Genomic DNA, 27,894 nt, shown 5'->3' with positions numbered 1-27,894 from the left:
TCTACCCTTGAACATGTACCCTCTCACAATTCCCATCACCCACAACTACAGGTGGAGAGCACCTAAGCCCCCCACTCCACATCTCAACCGTCAACAGAGGCTCAGACCCATCATGCTGACACCCATCACACAATTTCTTGGTCTGGCTCTCTTCTCTCTCACCTTGGTGAACGCACAATCCATCTCCAAGAAAACTCATATACTCAATGACTTCCTATCTGACGCAAAACCAGACATCTGTGCCATCACAGAAACCTGGTTAAAACCCTCTGACACTGCTCTAATAAATCAGCTTCCCATCCAGACATACGACCTCCTCTCAATACCCAGACCTAAAAAAAGAGGAGGTGGTCTTCTCCTTGCATCCAAAAAAACACTAGGTCTGACACTGCAGGCCTCCAATATCCTAGCAAATATTGAATTTGCGCTATTCAACTCGAAACATCTGACAATCGGATTAATCTATGCCCCCCCCGGAACATTGGAAGCAGACCCTTCCACACTCATAGAATTAACAGCAAAACACCTTAACTCAAATAAACCGGCCATCCTGATGGTGATTTTAATCTCCACGTAGATGTCCAACCCCATTCTACTAACTGCAAAACTCTTCTCTCATCTCTCAGCAACATGGGTTTCAGACAAATTGTGACAGAACCAACCCACAAAGCAGGTCATACATTAGACCTTATCTTCATAAACGAGGGAATCTCAACCCATACCACCACAACTTGCCTACCGGTACCGTGGACAGACCACCGAATCATATCATCCGTGTTAAAGATAAATGATCTTCCCCCACAATCAACACAATCAACAACGATATCCATCAGGAAAAAATGCTCAGGAGACATACTCAGCGAACTCCTGGCCAAGGAATTAGAACAACTGGACCTCTCCAACGCCAACTCAGCAACATCATCATGGACCGACATCACTAAGAAGGTTGCAGACCAAGTGTGCCCCTTGACAACTAAACTCATCAATCCAAACAAAGACAACAGGAAACCTTGGTTCAATCAGGAATTGAAAAAACAGAAACATGATCTGAGATGCAAGGAACATAAATGGCGAAAAAACCCATCTCCAATCACCCTCCTCATCTACAAATCATGCCTCAACTCATACAGAAATGACATCAACAAAACCAAGAAAGAATTCTTCTCCAAAAAAATACACCACCTCATCTTTGATTCAAGAGCTCTTTTTTCCTATGTTTCAACTCTCACCAAACCCCCGGCGCCTACCATCCCAGACGAACAAGCTCTCAACAAAGCGAACGAACTAGCAAACTTCTTTGACAATAAAATCACCTCACTCCTAGCCCCCCTCAAGGGACCACATCCACACCCAAACTACTTAATCAACCACAGCTCACAATCACCGCACTCAACCGTTCAACAATCCTTGCACTCAACCGTCCAACAATCATCTCACGCAACAGATCAACAATCATCACACTCCACCACCCAACAACACAACACAACCCCAGCAGTGCTCGACTCCTTTGAGCCCACAACTACATTAGAAATTGAGAACATCCTTAAGAAGATAAAACCATCCTCTCATCCTTCAGACCACATCCCCTCAAACATGCTGAGTCTGATCACTAACACCATAACTAAACCTGTAGCAGACATCATTAACTGCTCACTCTCCCAAGGCCAGGTTCCTAACCAACTAAAGTTGGCCATGCTGAAACCGCTCCTTAAAAAGCCCAACCTTCCCACTTCAGACCCAGCTAACTTCAGACCTATAGCAAACCTCCCTATGATTGCAAAAATCATGGAGAAAGTTGTTAACAAACAACTTACAGAATATCTGGACGAAAACAACATCCTCACCACAAACCAATTTGGTTTTCGTAAGACCAGGAATACTGAATCACTATTAACCTCCCTATCAGACACAATTATCTTCAACCTAGAAAAGGCCAACCTTGCCTCCTCGCACTATTGGATCTCTCCTCTGCGTTTGACACCGTAAACCACCCATGCCTCCTGCAGCGCCTAGCTGACATCGGCGTCATAGGAGCAGCCTTCAACTGGTTCAAATCGTTTCTGGAGAACAGAACTTACAAGGTCAAGATAAATAACAAAGAGTCTCACGCCATTGAATCCAAGAGAGGGGTACCACAAGGGTCATCCCTATCTCCGACACTTTTCAATATATATCTTCTCCCGCTCTGTCACTTACTCACCAACCTCAAGCTAACACACTTCCTATATGCGGATGACATACAAATCCTCATCCCTATAGAAGACTCACTACACAAAGCCATGTCATACTGGAATAAATGCCTTTCATCCATCAACAACCTACTCGCCAGCCTCAACCTAGTCTTAAACACAAACAAAACCGAAATCCTCTTTATAGCTCCGGAAAATTATGTTCCACCCACACCTACTATAGCTAATCAACGTCCGGACACCAGCGTGCACCCCACCACGCAACAAGTAAAAGACCTGGGGGTCATTATAGACAGAAGTTTCAACCTCAACAAATTCGTTAACAACACAACAAAAGAATGTTTCTTTAAACTACAAACCTTAAAGAAACTAAAGCCACTTCTCCAATACAGAGACTTCCGCTTGGTCCTTCAAGCCATCATATTACCGAAACTGGACTACTGCAACTCTCTCCTTCTAGGCCTACCAGCATGCACCACCAAACCACTTCAGATGGTCATGAATGCCTCAGCCAGAATTCTCTCAAATGCCAAAAAAAGAGACCATATTACCCCAATCCTGCATCATCTCCACTGGCTGCCGATTAAATACAGGATCCAATTCAAGTCCATAATGATGATACACAAGGCATTACATAACATCGCTCCACTCAACTTAACGTTTGATCTTCAGCTACACACCTCCTCGAAACCGACCAGAAGCGCGTATCAGAACAGACTTATCACCCAACCGGCGAAATCATCCCTGAGGAAACGCGCACTATCCACCGCGGGCCCATCACTTTGGAACTCACTACCTCCAGACCTCCGCATTGAACCCTGCCACACCACATTCAAAAAGAAACTCAAGACTTGGTTATTCAAACAAGCATTCCCTGAGAGCTAAGGACAGGAATAAAGTTATCATGCAGTTTTCACTCACCCCCCGCCCATAGCATAAAACCTCCGTAGAACTCAATTCTGAATCTGTATTTACCCACACAATTATATCATGCATTTACTCACATATTACAACTATTATTTTAACGGTTTATTTATCTATTTTACAACTATTATTTTTAACTATTTATTTATCCATTTTAACTGTTTCCTTGTTCCGTTAACTTGTTTTAGTAATTTTTTTCTACATTATAAATTTGTTATAACTTGTTGCAATGTAAACCTTGTTCAATGTAAACCGCTAAATGAAGCGATAGTTTGAGTTCCTTGTAAACCGGGGTGATATGTATTCTATACAGGAACCTCCGGTCTAGAAATACTATAAATAAATAAATAAAATAAATCTAGTGGGCGACCAGGGGTCCCTACAATTATATGCAAGCAGTCCAAGGTATTTTAAAAATAGAATATTTGCATACAATCACAAAGCTGTATTTTGTAACCAAATATGAAACTGAAACCGACAACAAACACACTTAGCAAGAGTGGTACACAATATAAAAAAATCAAATCAAATATATTCAAGGCTTTATAAAATCAATACCATCCAAAATATATTAACAATATATGTTTTAATCTAGGGATAATGTCTCCCTTTTATCCCTGGAAATTTTCCCTACATCGAGCCATTTTAGAAAGGGAGAGACCATCTTGGTCTGCCTTGTGGTCCTGGATTTTAACTCATTTCATAGCTTCCTGGTTAAAGATTGTTTGTTGCCCTTGTTGCTCGATTGAACAAGTGCTTGCAAATTCCTAGATGCTGTTTGATGGGAGATTAAAAAAACAAAAAATAGTTACATTTCAGCAAGTTATATATACCTTTTACAAACCCTTGCAGCTTTCTTTTTAGATTCTGTCAACTGGGGGTGAATAGGTAATTAGGTGAGACTGTTAATTGTTGTTGTATTAGGATTTGCACAGGTTAGAATGGTTCATTGTTAATTTTCCTTTGTTTGAATAATTTTTTTGTTGCCATATTCTCAATATTTAATGTTTATGGGCTAATTGGAGATTTGTATCTTGTTTTGCTTTATCTTATTCCTTTTTTTATATATTGCTCATACAATGTGCTCCTATTTCTTTATTTCAAGTATATGCTTGCTGTAATCTCAGAAACTATAAAAAAAAGAAAAAAAAGGTAACCCCCCCACAGAAGCGTAACCCTTTTCTCCCCCCCTAAAAAAAAAAAGTTATTTGTGGACAAACTTGTCCATATAGCCGCACAGAGCTCCGTGTCCACCCTATCTTAGCACAAGAGAATTTGAGGAAGGCATAGGTGGTAGCAGGCCTTCAGCTGTCATCCGTCAGATCAGAAGTATCCTCATGTAATCTTAATGAAGAATGTACTAAACCATTAAAAACTCAATTACTTTTTTTTTTTTTTTTTTTTACTGCAGACGTGAGAAAATAGAATTATAAAGTGCTGATGTGTAAACACAATAGCCACCATCTGCTCTGAGTAGCATTCTAGCTTAGGATAAAGGATGGATGTTGCAGATGCATCAGTAATAGAAGGCTTATCAAGCCATCATTCTGCGCCAAGGGGGAAAAATAGGAAATTTATGAGCAGCCAGAGAGCACTTTCTTGGTTTAATTTTCCTATTTTCTGTGGCATGTTTAATAAATATGTGCAGGGGATGATGCACTTTATGCTTCCTATCATTTTAGTATTTCTTTTTCCATAATGAATTTATTTGCCAGTATCACACTTCTTTTTTTTTTTTTTTTTTTTTCCAGCTGATCTGGGCCCAGCGGGTTCATTTTTGATCTTTAGTAACTGCCACCCACAGGGAGTTATTAATTAAGAAAACCTGTGGATCAAAGAACTCTAAATTAAGTTGACCTACTATTCAGGTTTGCTTTAATGAACAAGTGCCCCTGTGCCTGAATCAATACCTGTAGCAACATGGCTCCTTTGACAGTGCACAGATGACGGGTGAATTTTTCCTGCTGTTGATTTTTTCTTTCAATGGGGTATTTTCAATGGCCCTTTTGATTCACTTTTGTTACTGTATGCTATTATTATCACTGTGCGGGTTAGCATTTCCAGCATATGATTCAATTCTGTTCTTTGCTGTATAAGCAGAGGGTAAAATGGGATGCGCCAAAAAATAAAAATAAAAACACAAGATACAGAAAACATTGCCCTTCCTGGGGCACATTTTATGGTGCTGTACAAATTGGTAGAGATCCAGCACTGGGAGATTCACCCTTTTTAGAGCTAACTCATCAGAGTGTAGTAGATCATGATGATGTCTGGGTTGTGATGCTACTGGAGGGAAAATTAAATTTTGGTTTTCCATCCCAACATCATCATGAAATTTTATAAAACAGCCAGAGATATTTTGTGAATGACTGCCATGGATTTTAGGGAGGGAGGTGAAAATGTGACCCATTTATATCCATGTATCATTCTAGTTTGTAGTGCTCAAAAGAGGTAAAATCATGGGGTTTTGATAAAATCCAGACCACCTGCAGCAAAATATCTTCTTGACTTTGGAAGAAGGAAGTTAAGAATTAAACCAGCTCTATACTCTGTACTAGCAGGCATATTCAGGGCCAGATATATTAAGCATTTTCCCTATAAACATAACATGGGAAAAACCCTTTAGTATATCTGGTCTTAAGAGTGTAAAGAACCGAGTTGTTCTGCAACCCACACCATGGAAGGAAACCATTGGCGAACTCAAGAAGACAAATATCAATAGATTATACTGTGAGAATCACAAAAATATGTGCAAGTGCATCTTTCTACAGCAAAATGTCAGATGTTTGCCACATCTATTGTGCCTCTTTGTTTTTCTATTCCTAAGAGTATCTTGCCGTCACCTGCTGGGAAGCAGAATGGCAGCAGCACTGTCTTTCATGAGGAAATGAGAAAAGGTGTATTATTTTTCATTGGTCTCTAGTAATGTATACATCACCATGCCAACCAGCTCCTTTCAAGTTGTGTCTTTGTAATAATAGAAAATAAGTCTAAGTAGAGATGAGCTTGTCTAATTTTTGTGATTCAGAATCTATCAACCATATGTGTAAGTGTTTATCTCTTTATATAAAAGGCTTGTGTCATGTCGGTCAGTCAGCCAGTCACATTGTTGTCTGTGTTCGGCCACCAGGTGACTCCCAGAACATTGCAAGGTGCTGTGTGCAAAGACAATTTTCTCCATCTGCAAAACCCCATCTGGCTTACACACACATACACACACACACACACACACACACACACACGCTCCTTCATAGACTTCCATACCTATACAGGCAAGCACAATAAACATACCTACATCCACACACAGGCAGGCATAGGCAGAGACACATACACACCCACACACACAAGCACACAAAGGCATACATGCACACAGGTACACACATGGACAGGCTCATGCAGGAAGGCACACAGGTACAGACACACAGGCACAGACAGAAACACACACACACCCGAGCAGATATGCACATGCACACACACACAAACAGGCAGATACACCCAGGCAAACACAGGCACAGACCCATAGACCCATAGACACACAAACAGGCTCCTAAAAACACACACACACAGGTGCACCCTCCCAACACACAGAGGCACAAACATACACGCACTCACAGAGGCTCCCACACACACACACAGATAGGTACAGGCAGATACACATGCATACAGAGGCTTCCCCAAACACATGTTCCCCACATGTTCCCCAAACACATGTTCCCCACCCACACACACACAAACAGACACAGGCTCCCACACACAGAGCCACATATATACACAGGCTGTTATAGACCAAAACCCCCAAGCAAAGCCAGGCATTTTCTGTTAGTATCTGTGTACAGAATGTATTTATTTAGAGAGAGAAACACATATACCAACACATGTACTAAGATTGTATGTTTGGGTTTGCAGGTCTTCCCCCCAGTAATGCTGAATGAGAAAGAGCCCACATTCTGCAGGATTTGAGGGGAACCTTCTCTCATGATATCTAATATTCTCTCCTTTTTGTCTAACTTTTCTTTGGATGTGCCTCTTTCCATCTATCAATTTTTCTTCAGTCTTCCTTTTTCACTCCTTCCACCTTGCCCATTTTCCTTTCTCTTCGACTCTGTTCAAACCATCTCTTTGTTCACTCTTTGCCTTTCTTTTTTCTACCTCACCTCTCCCTTTCTTGATTCTCATGTCATACCACTCCATCTCAGCCACCTTCCCTCTCTTATTTCACATTACTTGCTCTCACTCCTCTTTCTGTTCTCACTTCACACTACTTTACTCTCCCTTTCTTCTTGACTTTCCATTCTTCTATCTTGCTTTTCAGTTTTAGACCTCATCAACCATCTTGTGCTCAGAGCCGGTGCTAGCGTTTTTGCTGCCCTGTGTGAACAATTACTGTGCTGTCCCCCCTCCCTCCCCAGCTTCCAGTTTATTCATCTCCCTCCAGTAATCTAAAATTTAAAGTCTGACATTCCTCCTTACCCGGGTCCACCCCCCTCTCCTCTGGAACCAATCGCCACTGCAAGGTTCTTAGATGTCATAGGCAAACTTTAAAAACCCACCCACACACGCATGCACGCACACACAATTAAAAAGTATGCATTTATGGAGTCGGGAGGAGAGGACCAGTGGTTTCCCTATTACTTGATTACAGCAGTCTCCAGGGGTAAGCGGTGGCTTGCCCCAACGGTTTGTCTCTCCACCTGCCGCTTTGATTTCCTGTCTAAGGAGGGCGTTTCCTAGAGGAGGCGGGACCCAGACTTGGACACATACATTTCAGCTTGCTGCCTACTAGGGATGTGAATTTTCCTTCGTGCTGTCCGATCGGGTTTTTTTTATATGCTGCGCCTGAGCCGATAAAAAAAAACAACCCACCCCGACCCTTTAAAACTGCTCCCTTAGCTTCCCCCTCCCCCAAACATTTTAAAATTACCTGGTGGTCCAATGGGGGTCCCGGGAGCGATCTCCTGCTCTCGGGCTGTCGGCTGCCACTAATAAAAATGGCGCCGATGGCCCTTTGCCCTTACAATGTGACAGGGTATCTGTGCCATTGGCCGGCCCCTGTCACATGGTAGGAGCACTGGATGGCCCGTGTCATTTTTAAAGATGGCGCCGGCCATCTTTAAATTTCATAAATTTCAGCTTGCTGTGGCGCGCAGCAGAGCTGGTGCGCTGCTAAAGCCTCGTGCGCTTAAGGGGTGCGCGGATAAGCAGGGCTTTGCCGATCTTCGCTGGGCCTTCGCTGGGCTTATGCTGGGAATTCGCTTGGATACCTTGAACTTAAGGTGTATATTTAATGCTTAGAATTTTTTCTTTATTTCTTTTTGCCTCTCTCCCAGGCTCCTCAGAAGTGATAATTGTTGGTTTATTGTATTTCTATTATAGAGCATTACAAATATCAATACTAGTGCTAATTTATATATTTCCTTAAAAATGCCACATACAAAAAGGAAGGCTAAATTAAGGCCTCCTAGTGAGGTGGCACTAGTAGAAGTGGGACAAAAAACAGTATTGGATTGGCTAGATCCTCAAAATTTCCCTATAGGGCAGACCGCTTTAGGAGAAGCACTAGAACGAGGAGCTTCTCCTCAGGTCAATGAAATATCTTTGAGCCCTGGGGCACCGGCTCCACCATCACCCCCTGGGAGAGAGAGGGTTTATTGACCCAAGAGAAACCAGGGGTTAGTTAGGAGGGTGTATTAAGTCCTTTGGAGTTACAGGGTAAAAATAAAGGTCAGCTTAATGATTTGCATGTAATAGAGTATAAGTCGTGTGAAAATGACTGTTTGAATATATCTAAGAGCCCAACTGAGTTTCCCATTTAATCAAGTACACCTAAAGTAAGTAACCCATCAAAAGATAGACAAGAAAATATAGAAATGGTTATAAAATCTGATACTTTATTGTTAACTAAATAACATAACTATGGAAAGTCTATGAAATTGTCTGGTGAAGTTAGATTCATCTATAAACAAATTGACTGAGGTAGTGATGAGAACCTCTAATTCCTCGGTATTAAATGCAGCTGAATTAGAAAAGCAAAAAGTGGTAGTAGATAAAATAGAGAAAAAAGTTACTAAGGTAGAAAAAATTCAAAATAAACAGATTGTGGTAGGTGAAGATGTAAGTAAAAGATTGGAAAATTTGGAAAATATGGTAAGATCGTTAAATATAAGAGTTAATAATTTTCCTATTATAAAGAAGATAAATCCTATGGAATTATTTAGGAATTATCTACTACAAACATTAAAAATATCTGAGAAATGGCTACCAGTCATAATAAGGGCATTTTACTTAGGGGATAAGAGAAATGAGGTAAGACAAGAACAAAAGGAATTAAGTGATAAAGGATTAGAGAATGTTAGTAGATCCATAGACATATCAGATTTACTTCAGAAATCTCAAGATGAGTTAGATATAAAAACAAGGGGAACTCTGTTGGTTCAACTAGCTTTTTCAACAGACAAAGATAACATCATGAGGTCCTTTTTCAGAAATAGAACAAATACTTTTTATGGCCAGAAGGTCTGAATTTTTCCCGACCTCATTAAAGTTACACAAATTCGTAGGAAACATTTCCTTCGATATAGGGAGAAAGTATTAGAAAAAGGAGGCTGTTTTAAATTGAGGTATCCATGCAAATGCAGTGTAAGACTGAATGGTTGTAATTATTTATTTTCAGACCCAATTGATCTTAAAAACCTTCTTGAAAATTAATGACCAGTATAGAGAAAAGAAAGGATGTAGATAATGCTTGTTTTCCTTATTTTATATCGTTCAATTATACCAGAATTTCACTTCTTTTTTCCTTATGATATTGTAATTGATGATAGGAAGGTTAGACTGGGTATTGCTTTATGTAATTGTTTCTGATTTATTTTGTTACAGTCAAACCTGACAATCTCATATTATTTTATTTGTTGTAACTATCTAAACAATAAATAAAGAATAAAAAAAAAAGTATGCATTTATAATAGATTTTACATTAAAAAGAATGTTCTGAATATAGTCTTCTGAGGTAAAAATATCACTTACAACAACCTGTATATTATATTTTCATGCACTGCTGTGGTGCCAACCATAAAACTCTGCAAAAATACCCATATGGTATTAGGCCTATTGTAATGCATTTTGGATTTGGGCTTGACCCCTCAGAAAGCCTCCCATACCAAATCAGCATTAACTGCCAGCACTCAAACAATAGCAATCTTACCTATAAAAAAGTAATGGTGCAAATTACATCAGTTCCTAAAATACCAATACATCTCCTATTAGGAAAACAGATAAAGCCAGGCTGCTCTACATCCCTACACAGAAGCTACATGTCAGCAGAATACCTCACCTCAGTCACACATGCAGAACACAGACAGTCCATCACTAAATATAAAGACTATCACAGAATAAAAAGAAACCAAAAAGTATAAATACAAATTTGCAGACAAAAACTGTACTGGAAACTGCAACAAGGCACACTGAATATAGTGCAACAACAGAAACATAACTATTTGTCACAAAACAATAAAATCAAGAAATGTAAAACATCAATCATAATAGTAAAACCATATTAATAATGAAAATAAATATTTCAAGACAGCTGAAGAATAAACATCAAATAAATAAAAACTCATATAAATTGTTTTCTAAATTTCCCAAACACCAGTAAAATATTTCAAAAAAGCAGACATCAAATAACACCCAAAATTTAAAACTAATAAGGATAAAAATAAAGGGGTAGATTTTAATATGTGCGCACACGCATCCATGTGCACCCGCTTCACGGCGCGCACACATGGACACGCCGATTTTATAACATGCGCACGCTGGTGTGTGCATGTTATAAAATCGTGTGGCCACGCACATGTGCATGCGGCACACACAAGGGGGGGGGGGGGACTTTTACAAACTCCGCACGGTGATGGAATCCGGGCTTCCTCAGTTCCAATTAAGGAGCGGACTGGGAGGGAACTTCGTTAACCCCCTGCCTAACCTTCCTTTCCCTTCCCTTCTCCTCTCCACTTCCTAAATCTAACCTACCTGGCTGGAATTTTTTTATTTTATTACTTGCTGCTCCTACAGAGCAGAAGTAATTTAAGCACGCTGGGTGGCTGCCGGCGCATGCTTCCCCAGGACAGCTACTAATGGCCACTGTCCCTGCTGGCCTCCATCCTGCCCTGCCTCTTCCCTCCCCACCCAGAACACCCCCCCAGCCTGCCCCCATTTCAGAGCCCGGCACTTATTTGTGTACCAGGGTTTACGTGCGTGGCCGGGCTCATTTAAAAATTCACCCGGCACGCGTAAAGCCCGGCCACGCGTATAACCCTGGGATTTACATGCGCAGGGATTTTAAAATCTACCCTAAAATATCTTGCTCTTCATACCTGGGAGCTTATAGTTTCCAGTCACCTTGAGACTGTTGTGGATTAGTTGTGGAGGAAGGGCACATAGATTTTCTCCTCTCTCTCTCTGTCATATATGCACACACACTTTCTTTCTCTCATGGATACTCATACCCATTCCTCTCTCAGATGCATACAGTTCCTCTCTTGCACATGTATGAGCGTGCACACACACACGCACACATATACACATGCTCCCTCTCACATAGACAGATGCTCTTTCTTGCTCTTACACTTCCACACATTCATGCTACCTCTTTCACATTGTCCTTCTGTCTCACACACACACACATGCACTCCCTTTCTCATACACACATAAGCACTCCCTCTCAAACATATACACACACATGCTCTCTCACACACACGATCTTCATTTTCTTTCTTCCACTTGCTCCCCTGGCAGCCTTGGGCCCACCTCAACACTTTTGCCTCCTTTAGGTTGGGATAACAAAGTGACCTCCACTCCAGTTTGACTGCTGGTGAGATGGGGTCCACTGCCAACCTGCAGCCTCTTCTCTGCTTAGGCTACCAGTGGATGGGATGGGATCTACTGGTTGACCTGCAGCCTCACTACCTAAGCTCTTTATCTCACTGCTCATCCCCTTCCCTCACTATCAGGCCGATTCGGTAAAGTCCGCGGGAGAGCAGACGAACGCCCGCTCTCCCGGCGCGCGCACTGGCCCCTCGCCGGTGCGCGCGATGCAGTATTCAAATTAGGTGGTGCGGTAAAAACGGGGGAAAGGAGGCGCTAGGGCCAAATTCAAAATTTTTTTTTTTACTTTTTTTACTCTTTGGGACCTCCGACTTAATATCGCCTTGATATTAAGTCAGAAGGTGCACAGAAAAGCAGTTTTTACTGCTTTTCTGTGCACTTTCCCGGTGCCGGAAGAAATTAGCGTCAACCTTTGGGTCAGCGCTAATTTCTGAAAGTAAAATGTGCGGCTTGGCTGCACATTTTACTTTTTGTATCCCGCGCGCATACCTAATAGGTGCTGCGGGTTGGACTCGCGTTTTCCTCCCCTTACTGAATAAGGGGTAAGGGAAAACGCACGTCCAAGAGCAAGCTAACAGTACTGTAGCGGCCTGTGAATCAGCTCTTCCTCCACTTTCCCCTTACTATCTGGCTCTTTCTCCCACTTTTCATCCCCTTCCCTCCCTCCCTCTAGATTTTACCCCCTTCTCATATTACCTCAGTTCTTCCCCCATCCCTGTCCCTCTAGAGATTCTTCCCCCCCCCCCTCGTTAGTGAGTCACTATTTCAGGTTTTTATTTCCCCTTCATCCCCCCTCCCTTCCTCTATAGGCTCTGTCCTCCCCTCCTCTCACTCCTTCCTATGCTTTGCTACTTTCTTCCTGCCCGCTCCCCATTCCCTTCCCCCACCTTCTCATCCAGTCACTTCCAACCTCTTAGCCCTCTCCAAGCTCTTCCTGCTCCCACTCCCTGGTGCAGCTTCTTAGTCAGGATTCCCCCTCCTCTTCGTGTGAGCAGGCAGCAGGAGCAGCAAAGCGGTTGAAGTAGAAAGGCCGGCAGACCGCCCGCGGCATAGGAGCCACTAAAGGAGGCTTGCCAACTCGGATTTAGTTATCGGATTGGGCAGAGGTCACCCAAACCCCTGCCCGATCCGCTGCATCACAGGTAGATCCCTCGCCCGAGCCGGCAGCAGGAGGTGACATCATTCAAATGCTGCTGCTGCTCCTGCTGCCTGGTCCTGTTTGTCGTTTATGGTGAGACAGAGGCACAGGAAACCACTTTTTTCTCTCGATATGCCTGGAAGTCAGGAAGCATGGGAAGTGGCATGGTGAGATGCAGAGGAGCCATATAATTACAGAGACTAACAAAGTGTGTAACAGAACAAAAGTGTGTGACATAGTAAGGGCAAAGGCTATCGGCGCCTTTTTGATTACTGGCAGCCGACGGCCCGAGTGCAGGAGATCGCTCCCGGACTCCAGCTGGACCACCAGGGACTTATGGCAAGTCTTTGAGGGTGGGGGTTTTGTTTAAATTTGCTCCTTTAGATGGCCGAATAATTCGGTGAAGATTCGTTGTATTCGTGGGAAATCACAATACGTTTCGCGATGCAACGAATACAACGAATATGACCCTATACGTTGTGGATTGCCAATACGTTGCAAACAAATGCACACCCCTAATATATGTGTGTGTGTGTGTGTGTTTTTATTGTAATCTCTGCTAGGTATATTGTGACTCACTCTCCAGATCTCCAGAATATGGTGGATCTAAAGTGATTTGGAGGGTTTTGGTAAATATGCTAATCTCTTATGCTCCACAAGAAAAACCTGTTTTTAAAACTGATCCTATGTAAACTGTGGGTAATCATTGATCCTGAGGTTCACATGGCGTGCTTGAGTTGATCAAGGGCTCAAGCATTTTCTGTGGTGGCTCCGGCATTATAGAATTTAATATCCCTAGCGCTGAGATGCATTCCGGATTACCCAGGCTTCAGAAAGTGTTTGAAAATATGATTGGCTTTTTTTGTTGGGCATTCACTAGGATTCTGTGATTCACTGTTGCCAGCTGGGGTCAAGTTTCTGTTATTTTGTAGGGTGATGAAGGATGAAATGAAAACATTGTTTAGATTTTTAATTTTAGGATGGAGTTTGGCATAATAGAATTCTTGACTTCTCCAGATGTTATTGGGTTAGATCACCTTTTTGATTGTGGGAGGTAGCATGGACAAAAAGGGTGGGGGTATAGTGGGGTATTTTGGTAAGATGGAAGTATTTTGAATGAGGGTTTGAGTTTTTGGCATGTTGAATGTTTGTTATGTAGGAGCCAGAGTGGGATGCAAGGCTGGGGTTGGTTGGTATGTTTCATAAAAATGAGTTAGGAAGGAGGTTAGTGAATTAGTCGGGGTTTTAAAATGAATGACTGAGGATGTGATATAGTGGGATGGATTGAAGTTTTTAAACAGAAATTATGATATGTGTTTTAGGTATTTTTGTGTTTTTAATTGTAAATTCTGTTTTTCTTGGTGGCCACATGCTATAAAGACAGAATATAAATCTTGAAATTAAAGGAAATTAAATAGAACATTAATCTGTAATTCATACTTTTATCTAAACTCTGAAATAATTTGCCTTCAGGCTGCTCCTGTTCCTAATGCTGCTGACTCATAGTGACCAAATTTTAGAAGTCATTTGTCATTCTCAGCCTTTACAATGCTGCTGTGATTCAAAATCTTCTGTGGATTGCTTTAGTCACTGGGTATGAAGCAAACAAATATACCTCCACCTGTTTCCTTTGACAAACAGAGAGAAAATCCTCCAGCGAAGCAGATTTGTGCTGAAAGCCGCTGCTGCCCATGGATAGAACCTTACACCCTGGCCCTGTACTGAGCAGAATTGATCAAAATCCTTCTCAGCCTTCTGTGAGTCTATCATACCACAGCAGTGAGGATTAGAAAAAGAACAGACAACTTCAATAGGTAATAAGTGAAGCGAGTCCAAACTCAATCTTCTGTGAACTGCAAGAGGCCAGCAGGAAAAAACATTTGTAGCGTGACTTAGCAGTCATCTCTGAAGTACGAGTGTCAAAGGGACTGCATTTCATTAAGAATTATTATGCCTGGCTGCTGAAATAGGCAACATTTTTATCATCTGCTGACTTTATTACTACTTTTCAGTTTTCTTTCTTTACTATAAAACTGATTGAATTTAGGTAGTTGATCAAATCACAGAGACAGTAACTTTCAAACTGGTGTGCGGGCACACTTTGGTGCATGTGTGTCAGTGCACACCCAGGGATGTGGCGATTTTATAACTTGCGTGCACATGTTATAAAATAGTCTAAGCACGTGCATATGTGCACCTAATTTTAACTGGGCATGCACCTAGGTGTGCAAATCCTGATTCTACCATGTAAGTCAGGGTATTTTATAAAAGGTGTGCGTCCACGCCAATGCCAGTTTTACCATTTCATCCACCAGTTTGCCCAGTTAAGAGCTTGGTCCTCTAACCCCCCTGGTTTGATAGCCTGCACTCCCCCCAGTTACTCCAGACCCAAAATGGCTGTTTTTTTTTTTTTTTATATAACTTACACCTTCTCCATAACGAGTAACCTTACATGGCTGTGGAGCTGGGCATGCACTAGGTGCGTATTTACATGCACATCTCTTGGCCTCACCTGAAACACCCATGCCTGCCCAGATCACACCCCTTTTTGAAATCAAGTGAGATGTGCGTGCCTCTAGGAGGTTTTTAAAATTCAATGGGCATACGCAAGCCCAACTTGTGCGCGCATCTCTCGATTTTGGTGTGCGCCGTGCTTTTAAAATTTAAGGTAATTCTTCTCCTTTTTAAATACTCACTTTCAGTGACTGGATACCCCTATAAAAGAGATGAATTTAGATACCAGCCTGAAGGCTATAGCATTTGTTGAATCTGTGGTCTTCTGTTAGTCTAACCAACTGTGCAATGATGAAGGTAAATAATCTGTGCTCGTTTGCTTCAAGGAAAGCCTGATGATCCATTGCTTTGGTTTGGGATAGACTGATAAACTCAGATTTTGCAGTTTCTGCTATAATTTAGAGCAAAAAGATATCAACTTAAACAAAAATGTTGATGCTGCACCAATGATATAGGAATACATTTAATTTTTGCTCTTTAGCTCTGACTCTACTTTAGTTGAAACCAAGGTTAATTATTTGCTATAACATGGATTGTTGTTAAAGAGAGGACATCAATTTATAACCCCTTTCAGGGACTTCCTGGAATGTAGGGGCATATGGTTGTCCCTGGCGCCACTCATTCTCAGTTCTCGTTCTCCATACATAAACACAGTCCTCGGGCCACCAGGCTGCCAGGATTCTTCTGGTGGAGAGGAGGAGGATAGCCCTCTGGGGCCCTAGGTTTACGGGGATGGAGACCCATTCACACAGGTGAACTTTCAGAATGTTGCATGTGCAAAAACATAGCATATTTGCTTATAAGTAGCTTCTATTAGCTTATTCCATATTTTGTAAAAGTATAAAATATGTCTGCATGTTTACTTTTGGGCCAAATATGCACATGTTAAAAAGGAGCAGTGTAGGAGTGTTCTGGGGTGGGGCTAACAGTTACACGCATAAGTTGCTATTTTAAAACACACATGCATATATTTTTCAATGTACTTGTGTATTTTTGCACCTGTTAATTATCTGGTGAAATTGATATTAAATGTGTTTATTGTGTAGTACTGACAGGGTGGGAGGTCTGGCTGGTCTTGTGGGAGTTCATGCTGAAGAACCAGGTCTCAAACACCTGGAGAAGAACTGGACAAACTGATGGACTAATTAGTAAACTGGTTAATTTCCTCGACATGTGCATATTTTTAAATCGGCCGATTTAATGCATATATATGTGCATACTTTCATAGATAAAATGTATGCACATATATATTTAAAATAGGTGAGTAAATTGTGCATATTCAATCTATTGATATACGTGGTTCCAATGTATTGTACATATTCACGCAGAAACCTATGTATGCACATATGTTGTGTGGTAGATTTAAACATATTGGGGCAGATTTTAAAACCTGTGCGCGGGCGCAGATTTGTTCGCGCAACCCGGCGCAAACAAATCTACGCCCGATTTTATAACATGCACGCGCAGCCACGCGCATGTTACAAAATCCAGGGTCGGCACGCGCAAGGGGGTGCACAATTGTGCAACTTGCGTGCGCCGAGCCGCGCAGCCTGCCTCCGTTCGCTCCGAGGCCGTTCCGAAATCGGAGCGTCCTCGGAGGGAACCTTCCTTCTGCCCCCCCCCCGCACCTTCCCCTCCCTTCCCCTACCTAACTCGCCCCCCAGCCCTACCTAGAACCCCCCCTTACCTTTGATGAAGTAGTTATGCGTGCCGGCTGACGGCGGCCCACGATCCCGGGCACAGTGGCAAATGGTCGCTGTGCCTGGAGGCTCAGGCCACGCCCCTCCCTGCCCCCCAGACCTCCCCAGACCGCCCACACCCCGCCCCTTTTTGCAAGCCCCTGGACATATGCGCGTCCCAGGGCTTGCGTGCACTGCCGAGCCTATGCAAAACAGGCTCGGCGCGCACAGGGTTTTTTTTTAAGGGTTACGTGCGTAACTCCTTTACAATCTGCTCCATTTTATATAACATACACATATCATATGTGTGAATTCTAAAATGCTATAGCAAATATGCGCGCAGACATATCCACATGTATATGCCGCCGCACGCGGTTGTTTGAAAGTTATCTTCACAGTCTTTCACAAACGCTGGACCAAAAATACTTTAAAATCTAATTCCAACAAAAATTCTCCAGCTAATCTTCTTATAAACATGCTTCTTCCTCAGTTTAGTTAGTCGAGTCAGTGAACCTTTGGATTTTTATTTATTTATTTATTTATTTCAGGTTTTTATATACCGGCATTCGAGATCGCAGTCACATCATGCTGGTTCACATAAAACAAGGGTGCGTCGTGAAACATAAACTAAAACAGTGGTGAGGAAATGCAGTTACATATAACAGGGTAATTAAAAACTTGGCGGGGAGGAAGAGAAAGGACAGATTATAATTCAAACATGTAAAAACGATAGTGGAGATAATTGATTATAGTGTGGGCGGAGATAAGGAGTGGCGTGGATGAGCTAAATCAATTGGAGTCCGGGAATGCTTGTATGAATATCCAAGTCTTTAGTCTTTTTTTGAAGATTGAGATGCATGTTTCCAGTCTGAGGTTTGTGGGGATGGAGTTCCATATTGGTGGAATGGCTGTGGAGAAAGCCCGATTTCTTAGCGTGTTGTGTCTGGTAGATTTAGGCGGTGGTACCTGTAGCGATCCTTTGTATGCCTCTCTTGTCGGTCTTGACGAATTATGTAGTTGGAGAGGGATTTGTAGGTCGATGGGAGCCAGTAGGTGGATATTTTTGTATGTAGTAAGAATGGCCTTGTATATTATTCTAAAGTGTATGGGTAGCCAATGGAGGCTTTTTAGGATGGGGGTTATGTGATCCCTTCTCCTAGAATTTGTCAGTATTCGAGCAGCTGTATTTTGTACCATTTGGAGCGGTTTGGTGTATGAAGCGGGAAGGCCAAGTAGGATGGTGTTACAATAGTCTAATTTAGAAAATATGATAGCTTGCAGAATGGTTCTGAAATCTTGGGCATGGAAAAGAGGTCTAATTCGTTTCAGTACTTGTAGTTGGTAGAAACAGTCTTTAGTGGTTTTGTTGATAATGGCTTTGAAATTCAGGTGATTGTCAATTAAGACTCCTAGGTCTCTTACTTGTGTAATTGTTGTTGTTGTGCCTTGCTGTGTCGAGGTGATGGTGCTGTTCTCAGAGGTGATGAGCAGGAGTTCAGTTTTGCTGGAATTAAGTACTAGGTTAAGGTTGGTGAGGAGGAGTTGAATTTTTTGAAGGCAGGTGTTCCAGTAAGCTAGCGTTTTTGTAAGGGAATCCTTAATGGGGATCAGGACCTGGATATCATCAGCGTAAAGGAAATGTTTGAGGTTGAGGTCGGTGAGAAGTTGGCATAACGGTAAGAGGTAAATGTTAAATAAAGTAGGAGACAGGGAAGAGCCTTGTGGGACTCCTACTGATGAAGGGTGTTGTGTGGATTCTTTGTTCTGTAACTTTACCTTGTATCCTCTGTTGCTGAGGAAGGACATGAACCAAGAGAGTGCTGAGCCTGAGATACCTATGGAGGCCAGCTGTTTAATGAGTAGGTAATGGTTAACGGTGTCGAAAGCTGAAGAAAGGTCCAGTAGGATCAGTAAGAAGGCTTGTCCTTTGTCAAGGCCTAGAATGAGGTAATCTGTTAAGGAGATGAGGAGGGATTCCGTGCTTAGTGTTTTGCGAAATCCGTATTGCGATGGGAATAGGAGGTTGTTTTCTTCAATGTAGTTTGAGAGTCTGGTGTTCACCAATTTCTCCATGATCTTGGCTATGAAGGGGAGGTTGGCGATCGGTCGGTAGTTGTTTGGGTCGTTGTTTGGGTCGTTGTTTGGATGGCAAGGACTAGGAAAACCCCCACATTCCTGAATGGTAGGCAGTGGGCTCCTAGTTGGGCTGCGTTCTCCTTATCTATTTCTCTGTAATAGTAGACTGGGACTTTAGGTAGAAGCTCCAAAAAAAATGTTCAACATGCAAAAATCTCCATTCTTTATACTAGTGGGCAGGAATTGGTGGCCAAAAGAATTCCTCCCAGAACACAAGAATAAGGTCTGTGCAGAAAACCTCAGACTCTGGTTACTGCTGCCCCTTCTTTAAATGGACGGAAGAAATCACAGCACCTTCCATGGCAGGGGGGATTTACCCCTTAGGCAGGCACAGGATCTTCAAAATGCAAAAACCCAAAACACTCGCTGCTTCTCTCTACTGTCCAGCAATCCCTCCCAGACCTGTAGAGAAACTGACTGGCAAGAGCAGGGTCTTTTCCCCTAATACAGGCTGTGGAGCTTAAGTTGGGCACCATTTCAACGGCTAAAAGCAAAGCCTAAACCACTTTCCCTCATGCAACAAGCTGTGGTGCCTGAAGGCAGGGGAGAATCCAAAACTACAACTTAAATCTAGGAAACCACAAAAAAAATGCTACACTGCTCCTGCTTTTATAGTGCACTGCTGAGCTCTGTGCAGAACGCTGCTGGGGATGATCTGCAAACTACTAAATACTAGCCTAAAGAAGGAGCTAAGGACAGCTTGGCATGTGGGGATCTAGTGAGTCCCAACACATGCAAAATTGCTAAATGCATTTTACACATAAGCCATTTAGGTACAAGCTCATCTTCTTCTCAAGACAGAGTAGGATGATCAGTGTTCCCTGTTGATGAGGATGACTGTCCAGTCCTATAAATATTTCAGCTGTTTTGATGCGGACTTCTAGTAGCTATCAAGCCTGAACAAATCAGAATCTTTGTAGATTGTGATCACTTTTATTGGGCCAACAAAATATATATACAGCACAAAAGTTTGCAAGATCACATAGGTCCCTTCTTCAGATGTCAGCACTTGTAGACAAAGGCATACATATAACTGCTTACAGAAGGTTGTATAGGACTTCATGGGGCAAGGAATTCTCATGGGTATTGTCCACAGCTATCACCACTTTTCCTTATTTTGATTTTTGCAACACTCTTTGTAAGAGCCACCAGTCCATAAAAATACATCATGGTGCTGGAGAATGTACAGAAAAACCACCTAAACATGGAGGAATTAGCTCATGCTGAAAAACATTTCTTGAGTGGTATGCTTCAGTTTTATAGAAAGGAATCCTTGGGGTTTGTATATTATACTCAGCTATATTAAGGGGCCATATAGAAACCCAGAGGGTGGGGATGTTCCTTATCCCTGAATAATGTCATTGCTCGAGTCTGGAGGGGAAAATTGAAATTTTGTCTTCCTTAAAGCTGAAAAATGATTCAGGTACTACCAAGAAACATACAGTATTTTAAAACAAACTGGAAGATAAGTATAGCTCTATGCCCTCAAGTGCATTGTGATTATAGACATCAAGTGGCAATTGAAGAGAATTCACTCTGACCACCTGTGGTGGGGTCAGTATGGCTCAAGGGGCAGAATTGGCTAGAAGAGTATTAGGTTTCACAGTTTCCACTGGATCCCCACATATTGGATACATTACCTTAGGTAGGGCATTAAAATTGTTCTGAATTTAATGGAAAAGGGAGAGACATCTTGTTTCCAGCTTTCCATCCCACTGTACAGTAATTGAATTTTGTTTCAACACACCACATCACGTTATGTCAAATCTTCCCTCTCTCTACAGTGTTACCAGTAACAGTATCAGTATACCTCACTTATGTGCTTATTATTATTCCCTCCAGCTAAAGAAAAAATTAACTTGAGTTCTCATATATTAAATCTGGGTTTAAATAAAATTGCTTAGCCATTTTCTAATAACCACATTCACAAGAGCTTTATATATATCTATATCTATCTACCTCTCTATTTATTTTTCTCTCTCTCCTTTCTCTTTATTTCTTGTGCAGTATTCACTCTCCCTTCTTCCCCCGTTCTTTTTCTTTTTCTTTCTCTTATCCCTTAATCTGTCTGCTCCTGAGATTATTTGTTTTCTAAATTTCTTTTTCTCCTCCATTATTTGACCTCTTTCCTTTCTCTTTCTATTCCAGGATCCTTCATGATGGTAAATAGCTCAGGACGGGCATCTGGACAGAAGGCTCACTTACTCCTTCCAGTACTGAAGGAAAATGACACTCACTGCATCGATTTCCACTATTACCTATCGAGCCGGGACCGGTCCAGCCCTGGCTCACTGAATGTCTTTGTGAAAGTGAACGGTGGACCACAGGGAAATCCCATCTGGAATGTGTCAGGAGTCATTACTGAAGGATGGGTCAAGGCTGAGCTTGCTATCAGCACTTTCTGGCCAAACTTTTATCAGGTATTTCATGCAAGGATGGAGTGATTTAAAATGCCATTGGCCTGTGTTAGATTTCTTACTGATTGGTCACATCAAATTGGTTCTGTTTTGGGTTGGATCTTAAAAGTGATGGTTATGAATTAATTGATGTCAAAATGTATCTGATAATTATGCAAAACCCCCCCACTGCTCACATTACACCACCTTTTGGCGACTCACTCCTTGCATGACCTTCATAATAGGCATCATTGTGCGGCAACTTGTACCATTTTTTCACTCTGCCTTATTTTTAATCATCGGTCAGTCCAATTTTTTTTATCTTTTTCAGTGCTAAATAATTAAAGTGCTCTGTGCTTATTCAACTGTTTCTACGAAGAAATTCTCCTCATTCAATAATGTAATATCACTTAACTTTGTAATTCCAGTATGTAATGCTGTGAATGCCCAAGTTGTACATCCGATAATGTGTAGCAACGTGATGTATCTTCACATTGCCGTGTCTGTGCCCGACACTGTACGGTGTTTCGGACGGGATCGTCCTTCTTCAAGGGCAATATTCTGCGCCATAAAAGAACTTTCATTAGACTCTGAATAACTGTATTAACAAAATCCAAACATGCATCGCTACTTACTCAGGTTTTCCACCATTGTTACTCTCAGCGTTTTTTCGATCTTCTCTTCCGGTTTGCCACTTCCCGCCTCCATTTTTAAACCCCCTTACGTAAGTGACGTCAACTCGCGTCACTCTGTTCCTACAGAGAATACCACTCAATCATGCTATTCAACCCCATCGGGCTCACAGTGCGCATCCAAAATATCCACTGTTGCTCCTTTAAGTTTAACAAAACATTCAGATCACCACCACGTTGTAACGATCTAACTACTTCTAAAACTCGCCATGTCAGCTGTTGAAAGGCATGCTGTTTCTCTAAGCAATGGGCCACCATTGGAGCCATCATTTTACCTGTGGCTAAACAGCTCCGATGTTCAATCAAACGCACTCGTATTTGACGTTTTGTCCGTCCTATGTAGTACAGGTTACAGGGGCACACGATGATGTATATCACATGGGATGTATCACAACAAGAATATTGTCGTGATTTATGTGCTTTTCCATATTTATCAATCCATACTGCACCCTCAATGACCTGACTGCATAGGGAGCAGTGTTTACATTGCCAATGCCCGATGTTTTCATTTGTGCTGCTAGCATTTACAGTAGTCAAGAAAGAGTGCGTGACTAGATCCCCCACATTTTTTCCTCTACTATACGCAATAATCGGAGGTTCTTTAAAAATGTCATGAATCTTCAAAACTGGCCAATGATGATGAATCAACGTGGCTATGTTACCTGACACATTGGAGTAGGGAACAGTACACACAATCCTTGATTCTTCACTTTCTGATGGTTTATCAAGGAGCAACCATTGGCGTTCCGCGTTGTATGCACGCTTGTAAGCTTTCTTGATATATCTCACCGGATAGCCCCGTTCAAGCAGGCGAGTTTTGAGGATGTCTGCTTGACGGACGAACTCAGCTTTTATGCTGCAGATTCTTCGTAACCGGAGAAACTGCCCTATTGGCAGATTATTCCGTAATTGTTGAGGATGAAAGCTGGTATAATGTAAGAGGGTATTCCTCTCACATTCTTTCCTGTACAACGTGGTGGTGCAACGACCTTTAACCAAACTAATGGCAATGTCTAAAAAATTGATGTCTGTTTTGTGGAACGTACTAGTGAATTGTAGGTGCTCATCAAGCGTATTCAACCACTGCAGAAACTGTTGTAATTCTTGTGTACCCGAGTGCCAATAGGGCAGTTTCTCCGGTTACGAAGAATCTGCAGCATAAAAGCTGAGTTCGTCCGTCAAGCAGACATCCTCAAAACTCGCCTGCTTGAACGGGGCTATCCGGTGAGATATATCAAGAAAGCTTACAAGCGTGCATACAACGCGGAACGCCAATGGTTGCTCCTTGATAAACCATCAGAAAGTGAAGAATCAAGGATTGTGTGTACTGTTCCCTACTCCAATGTGTCAGGTAACATAGCCACGTTGATTCATCATCATTGGCCAGTTTTGAAGATTCATGACATTTTTAAAGAACCTCCGATTATTGCGTATAGTAGAGGAAAAAATGTGGGGGATCTAGTCACGCACTCTTTCTTGACTACTGTAAATGCTAGCAGCACAAATGAAAACATCGGGCATTGGCAATGTAAACACTGCTCCCTATGCAGTCAGGTCATTGAGGGTGCAGTATGGATTGATAAATATGGAAAAGCACATAAATCACGACAATATTCTTGTTGTGATACATCCCATGTGATATACATCATCGTGTGCCCCTGTAACCTGTACTACATAGGACGGACAAAACGTCAAATACGAGTGCGTTTGATTGAACATCGGAGCTGTTTAGCCACAGGTAAAATGATGGCTCCAATGGTGGCCCATTGCTTAGAGAAACAGCATGCCTTTCAACAGCTGACATGGCGAGTTTTAGAAGTAGTTAGATCGTTACAACGTGGTGGTGATCTGAATGTTTTGTTAAACTTAAAGGAGCAAACAGTGGATATTTTGGATGCGCACTGTGAGCCCGATGGGGTTGAATAGCATGATTGAGTGGTATTCTCTGTAGGAACAGAGTGACGCGAGTTGACGTCACTTACGTAAGGGGGTTTAAAAATGGAGGCGGGAAGTGGCAAACCGGAAGAGAAGATCGAAAAAACGCTGAGAGTAACAATGGTGGAAAACCTGAGTAAGTAGCGATGCATGTTTGGATTTTGTTAATACAGTTATTCAGAGTCTAATGAAAGTTCTTTTATGGCGCAGAATATTGCCCTTGAAGAAGGACGATCCCGTCCGAAACACCGTACAGTGTCGGGCACAGACACGGCAATGTGAAGATACATCACGTTGCTACACATTATCGGATGTACAACTTGGGCATTCACAGCATTACATACTGGAATTACAAAGTTAAGTGATATTACATTATTGAATGAGGAGAATTTCTTCGTAGAAACAGTTGAATAAGCACAGAGCACTTTAATTATTTAGCACTGAAAAAGATAAAAAAATTGGACTGACCGATGATTAAAAATAAGGCAGAGTGAAAAAATGGTACAAGTTGCCGCACAATGATGCCTATTATGAAGGTCATGCAAGGAGTGAGTCGCCAAAAGGTGGTGTAATGTGAGCAGTGGGGGGGTTTTGCATAATTACTAAGTAATGATCGTTCCCAAGCTCGAATAGAAATCGTGTGTCAGTTGAAGGTTACAAGTTTGTTTGCACAAGAAAATGTATCTGATGCCATGGTATAAACCCAAAGCAGAACAATATGGTGATCCAAATCAAGTGCAATGGTTGACTTGCTCTATGATTTGTTTGGGATCTAGGTCAGTTACAGGAGTTGAAGCAACTTTATGTCAGAGTTCTGTGAATCAGGATTCCAGTAGATCATAGTCTAAAGGTCCTGCATGGGTCAGGGTTCCGGGGTTGGAATTCCTCCAACTTACAGTCCATAGTCCCTCTGAATGAGAAATGTTGGGTGTCTAGGTCCAGTCAATCTGGTATAGGGAAGTAAGGATCAAGATCAAATAAAGTTCTCCTTTCTCGTACAGTGTTCTTTATAATGATGCTATTAATATAGCAGTTCTACTATCTATTTTATCTTGCTCCATTCCAACTGATCAAGTCCTTCAGTAGGTTAATTGATAACCAAATCCTGCAGTTGACCAGCCAGTGATTGCAAAGAACTGAGCTGGTAAATTGTATACTAGGAAACCTCTGTCTTAGAGTAACAAAACCTTGCACACTGGAATCTGTGCTGTTATGATAGATTTATCATTAGGGATGTTATTGTTGGGTTTGAGTTGGTTCATTTGTGTCTTTGTTAGGAATGTGCTTTCATTTGAAGATGATATAGAAACAACATTTTGTGTCATTTTCAAACAAAAAGAAAGAAAAAACAAAGTTTTGTTTTTCTGTTTTAGTACACATTAAATGGTTTTACCACTCACTATATGGGGTAGATTTTCAAAGGGTTGGGCTCATAAGATACGCGGGCAACCCCCGAAAACCTAACCCTGCCTCCCCCTGCGCGCGCCGAGCCTATCTTGCATAGGCTCAGCTGCACGCACAAGCCCTGGGACATGCGTAAGTCCCGGGGCTTCGAATAAGAGGCTGGCTGGGGGTGTGGCCGGGGTGCGACGGCGGGCCAGGGCGTGTCCATGGGCATGGCAATGGTCTGTGGGTGGTCCATGGGCGAAGCCGGAGGCATGACGGCGGTCCGGGGGCGGAGCCGAGTGCTCCGGCACAACGGCCTGTGCCGGGGCAGGGAGCCAGCGGCGCAGCAAGTTACGCCTGCCAGAGGCAGAGGCAGGCGTAACTCCACGAAATAAGGTAGGGGGGTTTAGTTAGGGCTGGGGGTTGAGTTAGATAGGGGAAGGGAGGGAAAGGTGGGGGGGGACAAAAAAAAAAGTTCCCTCCAAGGCAGCTCCAATTTTGGAGTGGCCTAGGAGGGAACGGAGGCAGGCAGCGCGGCTCAGCGCGTGCAGGTTGCACAACTGTGCACCTCCCTGCGCACGCCGACCCTGGATTTTATAAAATCGGGCGTAGATTTGTTCGCGCCAGGTTGCGCGAACAAATCTGCGCCCTCGTGTAAGTTTAAAGTTTTGTCCCTTTGGTTTTACTGCATATTAAAACTATTTAAAGCACACTAAAACTGAAAAATGGAATGAAAAAACAAAAAAAACCAACCTAACCCCCCAAATTCCCCAAACTCCCCATGCCTAGCTAGCAGAGGACTCCCCCTTACTTGCTACTGGCTATTTATTTATTTATAGATGTAGTTAGGCATTCAGCATTGGTCAAACACTTATGCCACTAGCTATGCTGGCTAAAGAAAGCCAGTGTAGCATTGTGGTGTTGTCAGAGCAGCACTCTGCTATTAGATACAGTGCTACACTAGCTATCTTTTCTTTAGCCAGCATAGCGTTAGATTAGCCTGGATGCCAAGTCGGTAGCAGGTAAGAGTATATCCTGCTCCTGGCTCAGTTTGGGGACTTCTGAAGAGACTGAAGGAGCCATCATGGTTGGGTGGGGGGGCTGGTTGAAGGCCCAGAACTGTGTGCCCTTTACACAGATTTAGGGGGGTGTGAGGGAAAGGGTGAGAGGGAGACCCTGGAGCAGAAAGACATTTTTTAAGGCAGGCATCCAAAATGGAACAAACCCTATTATGAAATTTCACTAAGGGATTTATGTCATTTTGGATGCAGATGCCATAAAAGTACTGTTGATATCTTTATGTCATCAGCAAATGAAAGGCAAGAAACAAAGTTGGGAAACCAGCCCAACACAAGTCATAGGCAAGCGGTAAAGAGGACTGGTAGTAACTCACATTGTCCGAGAGCTTTGGAGTTTGTGGAACTTCATTTAATATTTCATAGGGAAAAGGCACATCAAAATGCTTTAATAGTCCAGGCTGAAAGGTTCCCTGACCCGGGCATGTTTCAAACAAAACTGCATCGGGAGGGACCAATGGGCAAATCTCTTCATCTCATAGGAGCATATAGAATGGCAAATGAGAGTACATCTTTATTTATCCTATGTATTGTTTGTTCTTCCCTTCTACGTTTCAGGTTATATTTGAATCTGTGTCTTTAAAGGATCATCCAGGGTACATTGCAGTGGATGAAATCAGAGTGCTTGCCCATCCTTGCAGTGAGTATTTCAATTTCTTTCTATTCTCTCTAACTTTAGCACTTTTCTGTGGTACTTTTCAACTTAAAGCAGTCCTTGGGTTCTATTTTAATCAACTTCTTCAGTAATAGCCTTGAATCCTGTCCAAACTGCTTACAAAGCGAAGGTAGTCAGGCTTGAATAAGTGCATCATTTGATAAGTTGAGCAACAGGCACTACCTATACAAATCTTTAGCTGCTGCCCCTGAGCAGATTACACTCAGTTGAAAAGAATTATTATTGTTGTTTATTTTATATAGCTCTGCTTAAATGCCTTTCACATTCTGCTTAGTC

At 42.3% G+C, this 27,894-nt stretch overlaps 1 protein-coding gene across 6 annotated transcripts in view; it reads left to right on the top strand.

Annotated features, from left to right (window-relative positions):
- The window catches only part of PTPRT (protein tyrosine phosphatase receptor type T), a 1,509,925-nt gene that overhangs the window by 541,329 nt on the left and 940,702 nt on the right, over positions 1-27,894 (top strand). For all 6 annotated transcript variants that reach the window (XM_029612345.1, XM_029612346.1, XM_029612344.1 and 3 more), the window contains exons 3-4: positions 21,606-21,877; positions 27,501-27,582. In XM_029612345.1, the coding sequence (XP_029468205.1) occupies positions 21,606-21,877; positions 27,501-27,582 (354 nt within the window). The remainder of the gene's footprint in view (positions 1-21,605; positions 21,878-27,500; positions 27,583-27,894) is intronic.

Source organism: Rhinatrema bivittatum, chromosome 8, assembly GCF_901001135.1.
Source record: "Rhinatrema bivittatum chromosome 8, aRhiBiv1.1, whole genome shotgun sequence".
In the NCBI taxonomy this organism is placed as follows: domain Eukaryota; kingdom Metazoa; phylum Chordata; class Amphibia; order Gymnophiona; family Rhinatrematidae; genus Rhinatrema; species Rhinatrema bivittatum.
The sequence above is the reverse complement of the archived record's forward strand: the minus strand, read 5'-3'. Positions and strand labels throughout refer to the sequence as shown.